Source organism: Podarcis muralis, chromosome 4 (assembly GCF_964188315.1).
Source record: "Podarcis muralis chromosome 4, rPodMur119.hap1.1, whole genome shotgun sequence".
NCBI lineage: Eukaryota > Metazoa > Chordata > Lepidosauria > Squamata > Lacertidae > Podarcis > Podarcis muralis.
In genome coordinates, this window is record NC_135658.1 from 86623673 (window position 1) to 86644172 (window position 20500).

At 47.6% G+C, this 20500-nt stretch overlaps 1 protein-coding gene and 1 long non-coding RNA gene across 3 annotated transcripts; one reads left to right on the forward strand and one right to left on the reverse strand.

Moving 5' to 3' along the window:
* Nucleotides 1-789: 789 nt before the first annotated feature.
* Nucleotides 790-7926, reverse strand: SPRY2 (sprouty RTK signaling antagonist 2). Of its 2 annotated transcripts, none has more exons than XM_028728280.2 (2): nt 7039-7926; nt 790-2613 (listed from the first exon to the last, which is right to left on the reverse strand). In XM_028728280.2, exon 2 carries the CDS (start codon nt 2560-2562, stop codon nt 1627-1629), a length of 936 nt encoding a protein of 311 aa, XP_028584113.2. In that variant the 5' UTR covers nt 2563-2613; nt 7039-7926; the 3' UTR covers nt 790-1626. The 2 variants fall into 2 exon arrangements, with proteins under 2 accessions (XP_028584113.2, XP_028584114.2); XM_028728281.2 differs by lacking the exon at nt 7039-7926 and adding an exon at nt 6711-6879.
* A 471-nt stretch (nt 7927-8397) lies between these two features.
* Nucleotides 8398-13058, forward strand: LOC144327551 (uncharacterized). Its single transcript, XR_013392683.1, has 2 exons — nt 8398-9850; nt 12175-13058. It is a non-coding gene; the product is annotated as an uncharacterized LOC144327551 (long non-coding RNA).
* The last annotated feature ends 7442 nt before the right edge of the window (nt 13059-20500 follow it).

Below are 20500 nucleotides of genomic sequence, written 5' to 3' on the forward strand. Positions count from 1 at the left end.
CTGGCAGGTGGTGAGGAAATGAACAGTAAAGTCATGTTAGGAAACAAGTTGAGGGGAGGGTGAACAAGGCAGACAACTGCCTTTTGTGATAGGAGCTGTCTACAGCCAACAGGCTGCCCTTGAGATGTTGCTGGGCTAAATTTCCCATCATGCCTGACCATGCCAACAAGGCCTGATGGGAATTGTAGTGCAACTTTTAGAGGGCACGATATTGAGTCATTGGCAAACACTGGATTATCAAAGTTGGAAGGGGCCATGAGGATAGTCTAGTCCAGCCCCCTGCAATGCAGGAATATTTTGCCCCATGTGGGGCTCAAAGACATGGCCCTGAGATTAAGAGTCTCATGCTCTACCAGCTGAGGAGTATGGCAACAACAAGTGTGAGCCAAGGTCTTCTGTAAAACAGGCCATCACTTTCTGCAAACTCACTCTCCTTTCTCTCTTCAGCATACATTACTTCAGGCATAAGCAAACTTGGCACTCCAGAGGTTTGGGACTACAACTCCCATCATCCCTAGCTAACAGGACCAGTGGTCAGGGATAATGGGAATTGTAGTCTCAAAACATCTGGAGGGCCAAGTTTGCCTATGCCTGCATTACTTCCACTAGCTCTGCATTTCCGTCTACAATCATATAAGGATGTCTTATCAAACAACAGCCTTCAGAAGAGATCTCAACTTATTTTATAGTTTCATTATTCATTTTTGCATTCAGAAATGCCTTCCTTTCATAAGAGACGGTTCAATTCCAAAGGACCGGAGGAAGGGGAAAAAACGACAAGCAGCCCAGTTTAATTTCAAACGTTAATATATTTTCTATTTTATAGGGAACATATGTATCTTTCACCCCTTATTTGCAGCAACTGTGGCATCCTCATAAAAAGGGGTGAAATTTGTAAGATGCCTCTTAAAATAAATATTTCTTTTTTTATAAAATAATAAAACTTCAAATAAATATTCTTTACACTAAACAATATGTTGAAAAAAAATTAGAAAATAAAGACTGAATTTTACTGTAACTGTACAATATACATGAAATCCAAAAAAAGTGGGTGGGGGGAATCAGAGTCTTGCAAATGAAGGGCTTCCTTAAGGCAAAATACAATCTAAAACATACTGATTGATTCACATTCTTTTGAATGTACAACATATTAGTATAATATTTTGTGACCTGTGCCATGTCTTCTATGACACTCGTGTTTTCACAGTTGAAAATATCCTATATACAAAAATATAGCACATCTCTGGCAGAAAATAATCGGGAGCAGGTTGAAGTAGTTTCCTAATTTACAAATGTACTATTCATTTTTTTTGGGGGGGGAACCCACACATGTACAACATGACAGATTGCCTAGGAGTGTCTCAAGTTGCGTTAGCTTATGCAATAGTCGGGTCCCGCGGAGCATCTCTCCCTTCATCTCTCCATTAGGTGGACTAGAACAAGCAGGTATCCGTTAAGTTGGCCCATGCAAACACACAAGAGGAAGAGCAGGTCACTGCAAACCTCAGGGCACACCTCCCCATCCTCCTAAGACACAGTGCCACAATTATAGCTCGTTTAGTTGGCTGCATATGATGTTAAAAAGGAATAATCCGTATTATTTCGCCGTACTCCCGAGGAGCGATGCTATGTCAGCTTCTCGAAGTTCCTGGGGGGGACGTTGGGCACTTTGCAGCAAACAGTGTTGGAGTGCTTACAGCGGCAGCCGGGCCTGTTCACCTGGTCGTAACAGCCCTGGCACAACTTAAGGCAACCCTTGGCCGGCAGGTAACACCACAGGCAAGGCAGAACGAGGGACACGATGCCCATGGTGGACCACCGAGTGCAGCAATGGGACTGGCTACAAGAACAAGGGTTATCGGCGCAGTTGTCTTCATCGTCGTTGGAGCAGTGGTAGAAAAGGCCCTTGACGCAGCAGACGCAAGTCCCATAATCGACCACGTTCTGGGCCGAGCAAAGACACTGTTTGTCACAGATCCAACAGGAGGGAAGAGTTCGCGGGTAAGTACACTCCTTGCACTTGCATTTCCCACAGTCCTCACACCTGTAGGCATGCAGCTGCACATCTTCCTTGCTAGGGGGCTTGAGTTCACTGGGCTTCAGCTCGGACTTGGGCTGCACTCGGACTATCCCGTCCGCAATGGTCCCCAAAGACGACCCCAGAAGTCTCTGTTCTGATGAGTTACTACTCGTACTGGTCCGGGTACTGGCCCGCGAGCCGGTGCTGGCCATGCTAATGGAACGGGACAGTGGTAACCGGGAAGATACATGGACCTGCGGATGTTGGACCCTGCTAAGGTGATCAGTCAATCCATTGGCCCTTTCACTCTTGTGCTGGAGAGGCAGACGCGGCGCTGGCTTCACCCCAGGCCGCGGAGCCACCGTAGGTGGTTCAGTGTATTCGTTTGTATTTCGGATGGCCTTGATCTGGTCCAAGGACAAGACGTGAACCTGTTGCGCCAGGACATCTCTTAGGTCAGGTTCTCCATACTGCCTCCCGCTGTCATGCTGACTCTGTAGCAAAGGCTGTGACCCACTGCCATTCTGAGCTCTCGTCTCCATCAGTACCCTGAAGAGTGATCACTCCAGGAAGCTTAGAACACATCTGAAATCCTGCGGGCAAAGGAAGAGAGGATTAGGGTTTTGTTGCTACATTGCCTGGTGTATTTGCAAAATCCCTCAATATGACACACTTCACAGCAGCTAGTCCCTGAAAGCAAAGGCACCAAGCCTTCATGGTGGAAGAAGACTTGGGGACAACCAATTCAGTGGAAATAAGCAATCTCTTTTATGATTTCAAGGCAAAGGCAAGGAACCTGTGGCCCTACAGATACTGTTGGGTTTCCAACTCTTGTCAGCCCCAGAGACTATGGTTAGGGATAATGAGAGTTGTAGTTCAGCAATACCTGGAAGTCCACAGGTATCTTCATCCCTGTTTTAAGTGATCAGAGGCTTTGTTTTCCAGCATGGTCCTCCCTTGAAGAGAATGGATCTTCTTTGCAGAAGAGATGCTACCAACCTAACTCTAGAGAGCATTTTTAAATCCAGTTTTAAAATTGGATCTTATTCATTTTTTAAAAAGAGAAAGGTAGTTGTTTTCTACATTTTACAGGGTTCTGCTTTTTAATTAAGGATCGGCAAAGACCTCTTCTTCTGGAAACCCAAGGAAACCTGCATCTTAGTCACTTCTTGACGTTCATTATAGGACAGATACACACACTACATAATACAAGCTTGTACACTTGACAGAAAGAGCCAAAGAGTCAATTCTGGCAACTCTGGCAAATGTACCCGCTCTTTGCATATGTTTGCAACCACACTGCAGTTTTCATATTTAGGTGTATACCTAAAAAAAGGGAGAAGCCTGCGATGAGTCCTTACATGTCCCTGCCTGAATCTCTCTCTGTAGATCTAGACACCTTAGGTGTCTGAAACTCTTGACAAATCCTCTCAGATCACAGATTGTAACACACTTTTGCAGTCAAAAACCAGAGTGTCAGAAGTCAGTGCACCCAAGTTCACTGTGGTCCGCTCCTCAATAAATACATACAGGACTGCAGGTTTAAGCCATAGGAAGAGATGGGACTGCCTCTGCACTATATGTAGCAGACTTTAGACAAGCAAAACAGAACTTTCCAATGACAGAGTGGTAACTTTTCTATCCTGTGCAAGCCTAGCAAATACGTCCTCTTTCCACACTGAGCTTAAACATGTTGCAAGAAAGAAGGGAAAATGTGTTTTTCTGCAACGACACTGCGAAAAGCATAAAGTAGCAACAACGTGTCTGAGGCTGGTCTTAAGTGCAGGCCAAAAAGCATATACAAAGTACCTCTCTGCAGAACTTTTAATATTTGTCTACAACTTTGCATTCCTAAGCCCCAGCACCTGAAGCTTACAATGCTGAGCACTGTAAGGGTTTTCATTGTGCATTCATAACACCCAGAGATAATCCATCCACTTCCTGGGCACTGCCAGGGGAAAAAAAAAGTGGTTTGGCTTACAATACACAAATATCCTGCGTGCAATCTGCAAGCCACATGGTTCCAGGAACAGCCTATGACAATATTGCTTCAACTTGAACAGCACTACCTGAACCGCCATTACTTACAATGGAATCTTGATAAAGTATAGACAGAGAGCGACAGGACTGCCAACTAGAAAACAGCTGGGCTAAATACCTCTCTCTCACAAATGAACAGGATCCAGTTTGCCAAAAAAAAGTCTGAGGAGCAGTTGTTCAACAAAAGGAGAATTCTCTTGGTCACATTACAGTGACACTACAACCTGGTGCATACATGGAAATAAGTTCCACTGAATTCAGTGTGAAACTTACTTTTAAGTTAAAGAGAAGTATAGGAACCGGCTGCTTACACAACTGGAATCCGCAGGGCTCGTTTCTGACTAAACATGCATCAGATCAGCGAAAGCCTATGCATATACTTGCAAGTAAGCACTATTAAACTCCGTGGGACTTACTTCTAAGGAGTACTTAAAATTCTGGCTTGGATTTGCCGGCACATAAAAACCACCCAATAATCTGCAGTAATTACAGGGTGAAAATCAAGGTATAGTCCTCTCTATTGCAATGACCTCATAGCAACTCCCCCCCCTAAAAAAACCCCAAAAGTACTACTAAATTTAGGTGGCTGTGCAAGATACTACAAACTTTAGGTGAAGACTGCAACCCCGTGCAGTCTTCTCTCTCTGGAAGGAATTCCCACTGAATTCCAAGTAAGCAGTGCCGGCTGAAAATCTGTCCACAATCCACACGTCGGGAAAGATCTGTCTCACGTTTTCCTCCCGCACTGCCTCCCCGCCCGCCCGCCAGCCAGGGAGCATCACCTCCTTCCTTCCTTATTACAGGCTTCTTCCTTTCATACATAAAACAATCCGCCTAGCAGGTGGGATCCCAGGAACCTGCTCATTTTCCTCTAGGCTGCCCTGATACTGTGTTCAAAGGAACCTCCCTGAAAGGCAGACAACCTGGAGATCAACAGGAGACAAGCAGGGCGGGGGGTGGAGAGGAGGGTGAAGAGAGACGGAGACTTGTACTGTAATAAGATTGCCTTATCAGGAGAGCCTGGCAGGATCTTTCCTTCCTCCTCCCAGCAGGAGATGGGGAAGGGCTCTTTCCTGCTTCAGTTATGTAAAGTGACTTACATATCTGCTCCGTCCTGAGCACCTTCGAGGCACCTGCTCACACAATCCCCTCCCCTCCCTCTCCCCCCACCCAAATGCCATCAAATCCCACCAGCTCCAGCTTCCAAGAAGTCAGGTCTGGCAGGAAGTCTGCCCCCAAGGGAGCGCCTGCTGGGCATTTGTCCGATTTGCGTAAATTTCAAGCAAATCCCCATCTCATGAATGACAAAGCAGGACTCTCAACTCTTCCTCCCCCCATCACAAACAGCCTCTGGAATTTTATTGCCCGGAGGGAAACGCATTCCCCGGTCGACAGATCCAGCTACACTATCAACAAACAAAGTCCCCTCACCCCCAGGCACGAAACACCCTACTTTCTAACAAATGCAACAATTGCTGAAGCCTTATTTTAAAATCCTCTGTGCCAGGATTTGTGGTGCTGTACGTATGTGCCAACTGTCCCACGGATTTTAAAAAGCCAAAGTCCATTCACTAGCAAAGGGAGAAATGCGAAGTAAATCAGGGGTGCGGGTGGGGGTGGCTTTTGAATAAACGACGAAGAATTCATATAGTGCACAGCCACCCTTTTCTTCCATGCAAAAGCTGCTGTCTCTCATAGTTTAGCTTTCCATTTTATTTTTTAAAAATAATATTTAGGGTGCTTTATCTCAGGGGTGTTTAGAACACCCTCTTCGTCTTCGCACCCCCCCCCCCATGAATGCCTCCCTCCCCTATTTAGGGCTGAGTCTATGTAGCAGGCATTGGGGTGGGGCAAATTAAGCCTTAAGAAAAAAGAAACATGACCAGCCATTTCCAAAAGTAGCAATCTTCTGCATATTCCACCCCCCTCCAAAAAAAGGCCCGGGGCGGTAGGGAGGGGGAAGAGAAAGAAGGTAGAGCAGATGTCAAAAAAGAAAAAAAAATGCACTTCAGAAGACAATCCGGTTAAGTGGGAGATTCTACCCATCCCTCCCACTGGCAACAAAAAACCAGATTTACACTTAAAGACGTTCGCTCACTTCCGAATTGCACATTCCAAGTGCACAAGTTTGAAAAGAGGGCGGCTAAAGTACGAGGTGAGCTTGGATCTAAGAAGCTGCAGAGCAACTGGAGTTGGGGAGGAAGGAGTTGCGAAAAAGAAAAAAATACCCAAGTTTTTGTTTGTTTCGTTTTTACCCTGTCCTGCAACCCAGCCTTTTTGACAGGCTCTCTTTGCAAGCAACTCTCTGCTTAACTGTTCCGAACTCGGACGCGCGTTTCCGAAGCTGGGCACCGCGGCGTGCCGTGCACAAACCGAGGGGAAGGCGCTGCCGCCAGAGCTTCTCTGCAGAAATAGCTTCACTTCAACAACCTGAGGGGAGATTTCCGCCCTTTCAAAACAACGCTCGCCCCCAATGGCGCGAGGCGAGGGGTTTCCTCTCTTGCAGAGTCATCCGCGAGGCGCAGGGACGCGCCAGGAATCCTTCAAAGCGCGAAGGAACTCCGCGATCCGCTCCCACCCGAGAAATCTCAACCCCCAAACAACACACGCAGGCACACTTTCCCAAGGCAATCTCCCCGAACACACACACCATTTTGCAGTCTCTTTGCCGTGCACAAGAGAAAAGAAACAGCCCTCGCAGGACTTCTACCAAGGGAATCGGCCTGAAATTTGCATTTGTCTCCTTGCAAACAAGTCACTTTAAAACGCACACGCACACACATATATATAGAAGCAGAAGCTTGCTTTGCAATGAACCCTCCTCTTCCTCTCTCCCCTCCTCACAACCCCTTCTCCTCTCCACCCCGCTCCCTGGATTTTCTTCTTCCTGAGGTTGACGAGTAAAACGCAACCCCGAAGCCAAACGAAAATAAAAGGAGGGGGAGAACAGAAGCGGCTCTTCTGTTCCAGAAACTCACTTCGAGTCCAGGTTGCGAGCGAGAATCATTGAAACGAGCAAAAAAGAAAGGAAAAAGCAGACAATCCACGGCAAAGTTGCTTTTACCCCCCTGCCTCCTTCTGTCTTCTCCGCAGGGACGGCTGATAATAAATAGCCAAGAAAACAAACCACAAATGTGTGCGTGTGTGTGTGTGTGTCTAAAAAGTCCCTTTTTCCAGACGGGGCGAGGGTTTCTCTTTTTCTCTCTTCCCTCTTTTCCTTCGCAATCACACACGTTGATTTCCTTGTCGCTGTTGCTTCTCTCTGTATTTTTTTCTCAATGAACAAGAGGCCGATTCGTCAATCCCAAGTCACTTTCGCTTAATACATCATACACAGGGGGAGGGCGAGCCCAGGCGAGCGACATAAAGTGAGTGGAGAGAACGAGAAGAAAACAGAAAAAAATCCCAAGGTTGCCGCGGACCAGGAGTTGTTGTTTTCGCTCTCTTCTTCCAGCTTGGGCGTCCCGATCGGTTGCAATCTGTATTGATTTCGCTTTGTAAATTTTTGTGTGTTGGGGGGGTGCGCGCGCTAAGGGCTTGTTGCTTCTTTTAAGTGGTTGGCGAGCTCTCTTCCCGTCTTCTTCTGGGCAAAATGTGTGTTGTACGTGAGCGCGTGCGTTTTCTTCCCAAGGCAGCTTTTGCTGGTTGCAAACTGGGAGGAGGAGGGGCAGGAGGAGGAGGAGAGCAAGGTCTTCCCCCCTTCTTTCCCCCCCTTTTTTTCTTTTTTGGGGGAGGGAGGGAGGGAAAAGTCAGCGGGGCTCGAGAGCCGCAGTTGCTGCTGCCTGTGGCGCGTTTGCAGGAAGGCAGGTTGGAGATCCGTCCTTGCAGCGCTCCAGCGTTTTTCCGCCCTCTCTCCTCCACCCCCTCCTCCCTCCTTCCCTCCCTCTCTCTCGCCCCCCCTCTCTTTTTCTTCTTTCCGGAGGAGGCAGGGTGATCTCTCCGCAAAAGCAGCAGTAAATGGCGTCATGTGGATCTGAGGAGGAACAGAGCAGTTGTTGTCCCAGAGGATATATCGTATCCGGTCCTACCTCATTGGCTCGCCCGGGCTTACATTCACTTACCCTCCCAACCTCTTCGCCTGCCAGCGCTTGGGAGCTAGCCTTTAGCAGAGCGCGCCAGGAGGTATTCAAAAGGGTAACACCAGCTTGGGGAGGGACGGAGAGAGGAGAGGAGCCCATTCGCCGATCCAACGGCTTTTCTTTCTTTCCTTTTTCTTTCTTTCGTTCCTTTTCCTTTCTTTCTCTCTCTCCCCTCCTCGATTCCTCCCCCCCCACCCTGTTTTTTGTTATACGCGGATGGGGCTAGTCTAGGCACACACATACACACACACACACACACCGAAAACTGCAGGGGATCGGGGTATTATTTCCACAATAATTTCCGCTCTCGGTGCAAGCTGGAAGGAGGGAGGGAGGGAGGGGACTGTGACCCGAAAGCGTTTTAAACGTCGCCGGTGACATTTTGGACAAAGAGAAATGATCGACGGGGATTCGAGCGCCCTCTCCCCCCCCCCGCACTCCTTCCTTCCCTCCCTCCCACGCACGCTTACTCGGAAGTAAGTCGCATTCCGCGCTGATCCAATGCCTGTTCCACGGGCTTTAGGGAGATGGCCTCTTCCAAGAAAGCTCGTGTCAGATTTGTGGGCGGTTTTCATTCCCACCCCCGTGTCGGAATTTACAGCCGTTTACTCTAGAGTAGGCTCTTCTTATTCCCCCCCCCCCTCCAAGGTTCAAACAGTCCCTTGGTGGTTCCGAGATGTGTCTCTCTTGCTTAGCAGGTTTTCTGCGGGCTGTGTTTTTGTCGATTGCCCCGGGGACTACTCGTGAGCAAATGTTACCGGGAAGTGCAATTCCAGAAGGTCTCTTCGAGGCTGAAATCCCAAAGTGCAAAAGAGTTGTTTTACTCGGGAGTGGGTCTGGGTAGTAGGAGCCCTGTAAATTTGTAAAGGGAGATTCTAGGAAGGCTGCGATCCTTTTCCACGCTGTAACCTGGGCATCAATCTCGTTGAACTGGATGGGATTTACTACTTAATGTAACATGAACAGGATCGGGCCGCGCGACCCTGGAACCATTCACTTGGCTGTCCCTTAGGATCTTATCGATATTGCAAATGACAATATTTAGGATCGCAGCTCCAAGGCAGCCACCTCTCATACTGCGTTTACTCGCGAGTAGACACCCCCCCTCCAAAACAAACACAACCCTCAATGCCTTCCTTTTCCTTAAATAATAATGAAAAGTGAGTCGCTCGCAATCTTCGGCCAACTTACTCTCAAAGTAGACGTGACAAAAGTCAACAAGGCTGACCCAAAAGAACACGTGTTTGAGAATTGCATCATTAATGTTAGACGTCCTGCCCCGCTCCCACCCATCCCCTCCTTTGAGAAAGAAGGTAATCCAATCACCTAGCAGATTTTAGAGGGCGCTGTGTTTGTAAGAAGGGGAGGACACATTGTTCGGTGGATTAACACAATTGATACGCTGTGTACAAGTGTTAGCTCCCAGCCCGAGTCGCCCTCCCCCACGTTAGTGTACGTGAGGAGCGGAACACGGCGTGCCTGAAACAGGCCGGCTCCCACTGTTCTTTGCATCGCTTTCTCTACCAACTCTCTCTCTCTCTTCCCTCCCTCCCCCCGCGCCCCTTCAGTTAAAAATGGGATTAGCGAGATGCTCCTTCCGGAGCATTCAGACTGCGGCGTGCAACCATTTGGGCTGAAATCCTTGCACGCTCATGGGACGCCTTAAGAAAGTTACACATGATCCAGGAAAGAAAAGAGAAAGTGCGCGCGGGTAAGAATGTAGCGCTGAGAAAACGGGAAATGGGCTTCAAAACCTTGTTGAGCCCGCTTGCCCTGAGTTTACACGCAGAAGATAGCCCCCTTTGGCTGCTTGTGGTGAAGTAGAATAATAGCGTGGGAAGGGGTCCTGTGGATCATCTAGTCCAACCCCCTGGAATGCAGGAATCTGCAGCTGTCCCATATGGGGCTGGAACTTGCAGCCTGGATATTATCAGCGTCAGTTGGATACCCAACTGAGCGTTCCCGGCAGACCAAGCAAAAAAAAGCCCTTTTCAACTCAAAGGGCCTTGCTCTTGTGTGAACAGTGTCCTGGATTGGGCCTCCCATTCAGGAACAATTCCTTGCATGGGTGGAATCGAGAAAACTTACTTCAGAGTAAGTGTACTTAGAATTGGTTTATCTGCCCCAGTTTCAGGAATATTTTAGGGGTGCAGCCTGCAAATGAAATACAAGCTGATTCATTCTTGATACGGGTGAGAGAATCTGGCGGGTGGTAGGACTAGAATGGTGCCATTGGCATTGGAGAAATTAGAATCCATTGCTTCATTGAATGTCAACAGGGATCCATTCATTATTTTCAAAATTATCATTATTTTTAAAAATGATGCAAAGATGTCTATGATGACGGTCCTCTGGATAAACTCTGCCAGGAACTTTGACCACTGGTGGCATTTATCTTGGGGTAGTTCAATCGATTGTACCACTGCCGTGGGTAGGAGGAGGAAACGAACAACCTGGCAGCATTATTCAGAAAGCAATTACGCTTGTTTCCTTAACGTTCAAGACAGTTCAGTGACTGCGAGGGCTACAGCTGTTTTTTTTAAAAAAACAACAACCAACAGGCAGCCACAATGCTCACATATTTCCTGGTTCATATTGTCATCCGCTTGGGAAAGGTGACGAAATCACTTTAATTCCAAATGCGTTGTTTGTGGGTGACAGCAGTAAACTTTATCTTCCCACAAATCTCACCAGGGCTCCCTGGAAAGAGCCCGATATGGAGTGGCAGCCCCCATCCTTGGCTTGTTTACGGTGAAGTAAGTCCCACTTTGCTCAACGGAATTCACACTCATTCACCAAGGCCTAATTTGGCTACAATCCTACCCACATTTCCTAGGGATTAAGTCCCAAGTAAACATGCCCTGGATTGCGCTGTTAAGTGTTTGGAGACTTCTGGAGCAAAAGTGGTTGGCTTCCTTCTCTCCAGATGTTGAACTACAACTCACATCCTCCATGACTCTTGGCCATGCTGGCTAGGCCATGCAATCCCAGTAACAACTGGAAGGCAGTGGTTAGGCACACTGGTCTATAGTGAGAAGTATGACCACATTCAGATGATCATCTCAGTACAGTGGTACCTCGGGTTACATACGCTTCAGGTTACATAAGCTTCAGGTTACAGACTCCGCTAACCCAGAAATAGTGCTTCAGGTTAAGAACTTTGCTTCAGGATGAGAACAGAAATCGTGCTCCGGCGGTGCAGTGGCAGCAGGAGGCCCCATTAGTTAAAGTGGCGCTTCAGGTTAAGAACAGTTTCAGGTTAAGAACGGACCTCCGGAACGAATTAAGTACTTAACCCGAGGTACCACTGTATATTAAGTTTATATATTAAATTCTGCCTACACACGTAATCCCTTTGCAGTGAGATGCAATTAAACCAGGAAGTGTGTAATTAACCATAGTTTCTCACTTTGTCTGCCCAAGAAACAGTGGTTAGCAGCTTTGGGCACAAAGTCAGGATCTTAAATGTCGGTTTGAAGTTGATTTGAGATCTTGACTTGTTCTGAAGTTGGCAACCATATTTTCCCAGCTCAAATCAGATGAGACAGGAAACTCTGGTGAACGAGAGACTTCCTGGTTCAATTGCAAAAATGAAAGATGCAAGCATATCTTGACTCAATAAGCCAAGATATGATAATCTGATGTGGCTCTCTCTCTGCACAGGCTCCCAGCCAGTCTCACTTTCTACGCGTAATTTAATACTAGGCTTTCGAAATCAACCAGACTTTCCCCATTGGAGCCTATTAGGTAAAGATAATGCATGCCATTGGCTGTTAGAATATTACCGTGCAATCTGAACCCAAGCTGCTGTCTAGGGAGGCTTTGCAGAGCGGCAGGGCTACTGCCACACCCGCAGCCCTGCCAAGGTGGAAGGTGGGAGGAAAGGCAAATAGCAGCACCAGCCAGGAGCTGGCACAGAAAATTGGACCCATTGCCATTACATTCGGTGACAATGGGGCCAGTTTGTGACCTACCAGATCCTGGGCTAGCTCATCTCCTTCTCACCATCTCCCAATTTCTGGGTGTTTTTTGCAGGCTGTGGGCGTTCCGCTGGCTGTACTTTCACCTGCCCATTTGGCAGGTGGAATGGACAGAGTGAAGTTGGCATCACTCCTTGGGCAGAAGGCGACAGGACCAGGCAGAGGGACACCTATGCCATATCCAACAACTCTTTCACGGTTTTTTAAAAAAGAGTAAACACTCAAGAACACAACATCCATGTTGTGGAGTATGTCCTATTTTGGATGTCGTCCTGTTTCTATTGGCTGCAAGCTAGCCCCGTTTAATGCAGTGGGACCTACTTCTGAGTAACACATATAGGAATGGACTGCATGAAATATGCATGATAAAACTCACATAATATGCAAATGTGGAGGAGGGCCAGTGACCATAGGTTCCATGTAGCGTGCATGGCCCTGACACTGAAATTTGTGGGTGCCCGGCCTCTTCATGGGGAATTTTGTGGGTGCTCAGGCACCCAGGGAGCCAGCACCTATTAGTAGCCCAGCTGCTAGAAATTTGGAGTTTGAGTCAAATACTTTGCAAATAAGAGCTGGGCTAGTAGGCTAAATAAATAATGAAAAATTCTCTCTGGAGGTGTTTGTGCAGACCAGTTCATTCATATTGTTCTTATCCTTACCCTGTAGGCTCTGATGCAGAGGACTGTGTAGTAAGCAGATTTTGCAAGTCTCCTATTTTCAGATTCAGCACCCAGCAACCTCAGACTCAAAAGACTTTCAAAAGTCCAATGCTGGGTGTGTCAGTATGCGTATGTGAACCATTATTTGCAAGTGCAAAGCAAGTAATACAGTGTGTTTGTGTGCGGAACAGCCTTTTAAAACTTAGAATAGGTCAAATTAATGAAAATCTTTAAGATTAAAGGGGATATTTCACTTCTATAAAGCATCTATCACACATTACATTAGAAGTTTGGGGTGATCTACCACTGAGTAATAGAGCAGCCTGATTAATGCGCTCAAGTTCATTAATTTCAATGGGTCTAATTTCCCATTAGAAATGGGTCTAATTTCTAAATTTTTCATGGTTATTTAATTGGAACATTCTTTTCTAGAGTTATAGACATTCCTGACTTTAAAAAAACCCCAGCAACTTCCATACAGGTTCCTTCAATCGCTTGCTAGAAATCCCTTATTTTAATGACAGTTCATTTGTAAATATATCTGATGATGCAATCCTTTCTGGACGCTCCAGCCCCCTTTGGGGGATGGGGCAGGGGGTACCTGGCTTCAAAGCACTGCAGGTGACAGACATCACATCTTCCAATCATATGGCAGTGTTAGCAGCCCAGAGAGCCAGGTGTACTGTCCCAACGGCAAATCTCTTTTCATTCAGCAATTTTATGAATGGCAAGGGTTTGACGGCTTTGTGCCCGCTAGAGGGAGCAGTGAATTGAGCCGCTTTGTGTGCTGTTAGCAAAGAAATACTTCGGAGCAGGAGAACAGGAGAAAAGATAGGCTTCTCTCCCTGCATATAAAGATGCAATTGGCTGAAAGAGCTGCCCATCGCCTTCTCTGTTCAGGAGTGCAATGGGAGGCCATTGATAAGGCTTGGAAACAGAACCCAAGCTTCTAGTCTGGGGGGGGGGCAGGGAGGAGCAGGGATGGGGTGGGAGCTGAGACAGAGGAAGCACGACTTTTCCTTGTTGTGTAACGCTACTTGGAAGCTGTTTTGCAGCTACTTGTGAATGCAATTTGGGCATTTTGCCAGGCCGTTCTAGGCCAAGCAGGTAAGAGCACCTCCTCCACTCAGCCTACCGTATTTAACTGACCCGTGCTGCCATGCACCTGCTGCAACAGTAACCTCATTTTCTGCCTTTTGTGGTCTAGCAGTTGCATTTGTTGTTGGCAAGGGAGGGGGACATAGTCCTATGGGGAGAAAAGAGGGCAAAGCTGGCCTCCTCCCCAATGCTTGAGGCTCCCTTTTCGATGTAATAATCCCACGGCATACTTTCAGAGAGGGCGTGCGAAGCCGGTTTTGAACCCGCTGCAAGCAAGGATCTCCTTTGACACAATCACCCCCTTTCTGTAGCTTGGGGGTGGTGGGTGCTAGAGAGGGCATTGGGCTCATCCTGTCAAAGGCAGTGGACCTGTTCAGGACCAAGTGGATTGTGAACTGCATCCTTTGCTATCTTTGCACTTGCTCAGAGGTTGTCTGCCTTTAGATTAGTAGCAGGGGACATGAGTGTAGCCAAGGGGGTGGAGGGGGGAGCTGCCCCCCCAAATCCTCAAATGCTGTTGAAAAGCATTAAAAGTACTCAGTTAACTGAGGTTCTGCCCCCCCCCCGCAGAAGCCTGCCCCCCCAACAAAAGCCTGCCCCTGTAATCTCCTCATTTTGGGGGATTTTTTTTACCTGCAATCTCCTCCAAAAAGCTCAACAAGTGTTTTTTTTTTTGGGGGGGCAACCTGCCAAAAAGAGCTCAACAACTTTTTGCCTCCCCCCCCCTAAAAAAAATCCTGGCTATACCCATGGCTGGGGAGTAAATAGGGCCATAGTGACTAAGCCTAGGCGATGTACAGTGGTACCTCGGGTTAAGTACTTAATTCATTCCGGAGGTCCGTACTTAACCTGAAACTGTTCTTAACCTGAAGCACCACTTTAGCTAATGGGGCCTCCCGCTGCTGCTGTGCCGCTGGAACACGATTTCTGTTCTCATCCTGAATCAAAATTCTTAACCTGAAGCACTATTTCTGGGTTAGCAGAGTCTGTAACCTGAAGCGTATGTAACCTGAAGTGTATGTAACCTCAGGTACCACTGTATTGATACATTGCCTGAAATCGGTTTGAAGTGGAAAACGCAAGAGCAATTTCAGAATTTCCAATCAGATTCTGTGTCGCAAAATCCCATTCACTGCCAGCATCGCAAACTTCCATCTGGAGGCCTGATGCTCACCCTCTCCCTCCCTCCACAGCCCAGCCGCTGGCCTCAGGAAGGGAACTTGCCTGCCAGCCTCCTTGTTCCCCTCTCTGGCCCTGAGAGCACTGGCAGGCTGCCTTCTCCCTCGGTTCCTACTCGCACTGATCCAAACAGTGGTTCATGGTAGCTGCCATGCGAGCATCGAGAAACTATCATTGGGGCAAGCTGGGGCTGGTGGTTCCCGGGAGGCCGGGGCTTTGCAGTGCCATGCCATGTGGTGCCCCAGCTGATGTGCTCTGCCCAGGGCAGCGGCGTGCGCCTGGCCTCACCAGGAAAAGGCAGAAGCTGTACAAGGCGACACCAATTGTCTCTGTGGCCAGCAACTGCCTTCTTCCTCCCCGCTTGCTTTCCGACATCATAAAATACTGCCCTATCTCAAATCTTAAGGTAAAGGTAAAGGGACCCCTGACCATTAGGTCCAGTTGTGGCCGACTCTGGGGTTGCAGCGCTCATGTTGCTTTATTGGCTGAGGGAGCCGGCGTGCAGCTTCCGGGTCATGTGGCCAGCATGACTAAGCCGCTTCTGGTGAACCAGAGCAGCACATGGAAACACCGTTTACCTTCCCTCTGGAGCGGTACCTATTTATCTACTTGCACTTTGATGTGCTTTCAAACTGCTAGGTTGGCAGGAGCAGGGACCAAGCAATGGGAGCTCACCCTGTTGTGGGGAATCGAACCGCTGACCTTCTGATCGGCAAGTTCTAGGCTCTGTGGTTTAACCCACAGCGCCACCCGCGTCCCATCTCAAAGCTTAGCTGGTGATCTATTACATACAGAGCAGAAGAATGGACTAGGTGGCCTGCTATAAGCCCCCAAAGCTAGGATTGTATGTGCCAAGGATCTTTTAAAGATTGCCCCTTCTGTGTGCAGGATTATCGCAAGTAAGGGCTTTTCCTTAGCCTGCATATGGAGTAAGAAAAGTTCCTGCGAAACCACTTAAATTACTATGTCATACCCCTACCATATGTTTAAAACTCATGGCTTCCTCCAAAGAACCCTGGGAACTGTAGTTTTCCGCTCACAAAGCTACATTACTGTAAGAACATAATAGTCTACTGGATCAGGCCAATGGCCCATTTAGTCCAGTATCCTGTTCTTACAGTGGCCAACCAGAAGCCAGTGGGAAACCAGGGAGCAGAACGCGAGCACATTCCCAGAAAATTCCCAGCACCCTTAACTAGTTCCCAAGGTTCTTTAGGAGAAGACATGTGCTTCAGATATCTCTGTAGTGCCACCTGTTCCTGGTATAACATCCCGAGCATGACATCAGCAGCAGCTATGACATCACGGGGGCAAAGAAATTGGAACATACTGTTTCTGTGTCATAAATTTATTTTTATCAGACATAAAATCAGAGAGCGAGAGAGAGAGACTAATTGTGCTGGTCCCGGGGGCTAACCAAGAGGCGAGGTCTGAGTCCAGGTCGAGGGTGCAGTATGGAGCCAGTCCCGTCAAAGCTGAAGCTGGGTCCAAGGCAGGGAGTCGGGTGAGGTCAGGAGCTCCGGCAGAAAAGCAGGACAGGGTGCAGGCAGGAACAGGCTACCAACAATGTTGCTCCCGAAACTTGGGACTGGGGCTGGCTGGCTTTTATCTGCCCCGAGGCATAGGGTGGCCCCAGTCCACAGGTGACTCGCCTCTCCTGGCCTGCAGGCAAGCACTCCTCCTGTGGAAACTTAGTTCCCTCCGCCTTTCTGCGCTGAGCCTCCAACCTCAGCCTCCCCTGATGGGGCTGAGGATGGAGCACCTGCAGGCATTGGGTCCTCCATCCCCTCAGGAGCCAGACAAGACTCAGCTGGTGCCTGCACCTGAGGATCCAGCACAGGTGAGGACCCTTCAAGCTCAAGCCCCAGCTCAGCTGGTTCTGGAGGCGGGGAATCCTGTGCAGGCTGGGATTCCTCACGTTCAGCCTCTGAATCTGATTCCCAGGCCATCACACTAATAGAAGGAGAGGGGAGTTGCTGCTGCTGTTGACCAGGATCTTCTCTGTGGCATCTAATTCATTCCAGAGCCATACATCCTCCCTTTTGGGTATGTCTCCATTCAAGGGCCTATAGCAATTTCACTACATAATTGTAAGCGGCCCCCATGGCTGTGAATCAAGGAATGTCTACAGGAGCAGATCAGAAATAAATTCTTAAGCATGTTTTATAAATAAGGAGGGGGCTGAGGAGGAAGAGCGAGAGAGGAAGAAATGTGGTGCATAATTTGTCTGTTTCATTTCTGGTTAAGAGCTGAGTAGTCCAAATAGATAGCTATCTTTCTGCTGGGTGCATTTCCTCAAAGTACTTATTCCCTGCAAGCGGATGGCTGCATGGCTTGCCTGCTGCGTCCCCTGAGCATTTTGTACATTGTCTCATGGCTTAATGCAAAGATATTGATCCAGGACGTTGTTTAGTGAGTGGGAGGCAAGCATTAATGCCTGGTATTTCCTTAGAAACATAAACCTTTAATTGACATCTTCTTTTCATGTTTGAGCGTTTGAAAGGAGCGGTAATGAAGCCAAAGGAAGGAGGGAAGATAATAATGCGCCTAAGGAAGGAAAAGGGCTTAATTATCTCTGACAGCAACTTGCTCTTTGAGAGAGGCCTTGGGAGATCAAGAAATCCACCCAGTTGTCTCAAGAGCAGCCAGGCAGTCTTTGATTCGTCTGTCACCATCTGGAACACTGTCAGGATCAACCGGGCTCCAAAACAGGTTCTGCGTTCTGGTGTCACTTGAAGCAAACCACTAGAGGCCACAGAGAGGAGGAAGGATGACTCATTCCATGCTCCAGGCATCTTCCTGACCTAACCCGGCTTTAAACACTTCCAGGTCAGGGATCATTAGGATGGGAACTGAAAAAGAGCCACACTTGGAATACTGCAAGCAGTTCTAATTGCCTCGCCTCAAAAAGAATATTGCAAGCTCTTTATGATGCGAGTGGGCATTATTATCTTGGAAGATGTTTAGTAGGGCCAGTTTTCTAACACTTGCTTCGTTATTTTGCATATTTCTTGTGTGATAGATGTCCAGAAGAGTTAGATTTGGGGACATTCCCACCACATGTGGAGGTATGTGCCTGTGGAGGTGCATCCTCTCCAGCCTTTTGGTGAGCTTCCTGGGCGTATTAGCACTAGTTTCCGTGGTGTTAAGTACCATCTGTAAGTGAGCTTCAAAGTGAGTTCTTTTCTTTTCGCTGAAACCACTCCCCACCCCCCCTCTTTCCACCCCTTTTCTTCCTAACTTAACACTGTATGTAACACTAACGTCTCACAACAAATGAAACTAATCTGTAGAAAATGCAGCTTGAAAAAAGAGACAATGCATGTATTTTTGTAAACTAATCTTTAATAATATATATATATATTTAAAAGATATTGTAAAGTTGAAAAAAGTTCAGAAAAGGGCAATCAAACTGATCAAGGCATAAGTTGGGTGCATCCTTCTCTCTCTGCTGAGCAGTACCAATAGCCCCTGGGGTCCCAGGCACTCACACAGGGTCCGTCATTCTTTGGAGAAATGAGACACGGCCAAGGCTGTCCTAGCTTTAAGAAACATGGTTTGTTCACCTATTTACACCTTCAGTTTGCATGGAAGGAATCCAGATCTTGCAGTATGGTCATTTCAAGAGGGGCTTGTCCCCAATAGCAGTGCAGCCCTGGAGTCCAAAGCATCTCTCCCAGCCAGCCTGCAGCCAGCCTGCCCAATATGGCTCCCACTTTTTCTTCTTCCTTCTTCTTCCCAGAGCACCCTGCTAAAAACTCTCTTTTCCTGTCACCTCACACCCAGTTACCCTGGCAACCTTCCAAATCTCTGTTCACACCTCAGGGCAAAGGGGCAGTACAGTCCTCTTGCATTGCCAATGGCTCTCAATGGCCCTGTATTGTTTCTTAATGGCCCTAGCTTGGCCAGGTCATTTTAACATAGGCTAGCCCAGGAATTCCTCTGCAGCTTGCATTTCTCCCTTCACATCCCAAATAATCAAAAACCTATCATTTATTACGTAATTTCTAGGTTTTAGGGTGTTTCCCTCCCCATCTCCTCCATGAGGAAAGGTTACAACATCTGGAGTTGTCTAGTTTTGAAAAAAGGTGAGCATGGGATTACATGACAGTGCTATATATACATGTAGCGGAAGTGGATAGGGATAAGTTGTTCTTCCTCTGTCACAACATTAGAATCTGGGGCCAGCTGGTGAAGCTAAATGTTAGAAGATTCAGGATTGGCTAAGGAAAGCACTTCTTCACATAATGCATGTCAGTGCTTTTTTCCCTAGAAAAATAGGTGCCAGTCCTCACCATGAAGTTGTTACAGTAAGTGCCACACTTTTTAATAAAAACAAAAACAAAAATAATAAATTAATAAATATAATAATAATAATAATAATAATAATAATAATAATAATAATAATAATTTATTTATACGCCACCCATCTATTATTTATACAGCCACTCTGGGCGGCTTCCAACAAAACACTAAAATACAATAACCTATTAAACATTAAAAGCTTCCCTAAACAGGGCTGCCTTTAGATGTCTTCTAAAAGTTTGGTAGTTATTTTTCTCTTTGACATCTGGTGGGAGGGCGTTCCGCAGGGTGGGCGCCACTACCGAGAAGGCCCTCTGCCTGGTTCCCTGTAACTTGGCTTCTCACAGCGAGGGAACCACCAGAAGGCCCTCAGAGCTAGACCTCAGTTAAATTTATTAATAAATAAATTTAATAAAAACACACTTTTTAATAAAAACAAAAAAGAGGTGCCGGTACTGCTCACCCTTGAGTACCCCTTGAAAAAAAAAAAAAGCCACTGCTGCATGGTTAAACTATGGAACTCTCTCCCACAAGAGACATTGATGGGCACTGCAATCAATGGTTACTAGCCAGATTGGCTATGTTCTACCTTCACTGTTGAAAGCAGAATGCCTCTGAACGCCATTTTCTGGGAGTCCCAGATGGGAATAGTGCTATTCAGGTGTGCCAAGTGGTGTGCCAAGTGGTGGGGTCTGAGGGGTCTTCAGAACTCCCCCATTTTTTAAAATGAGGGGGCTGGACCCCCCAAATCCTGTGGTGGGGTCTGAGGGGTCTTCAGCCTCCCTCATTTTTTTAAAGGAGGGGGCTGGACTCCCCCCAAATCCTGTGGCCTGCTCTGCCTCCCTGCTGATGTTGCAATGGGAGGAGAATGCCGAGCGGGGAGCCCAGCTCTGGCTCCCCATTCCCCACCCCACGCGAGCACACTAGGGGGGGACGGGACACATGATATGTCAAGTGATGTGCCTCTGCAATGTGGGGATAAATCGGCACCCTCGGTTGCACTTGTGTCATCCTTGTGGATTTGGCGTAGGTTGGCTTCTGAGAAGAGGATGCTGTATTCAATGGGCCTCGTGGCCAGATCCAGCAGGAATATTCTGAAGTTCTCATCTCAACCGGTCTGGCTTCAAATAAAGCTCTTCA

Coding starts and splice junctions, on each gene's coding strand:
- SPRY2 (XM_028728280.2), bottom strand. CDS start 2,562: ATGGAGACGAGAGCTCAGAATGGCAGTGGGTCACAGCCTTTGCTACAG.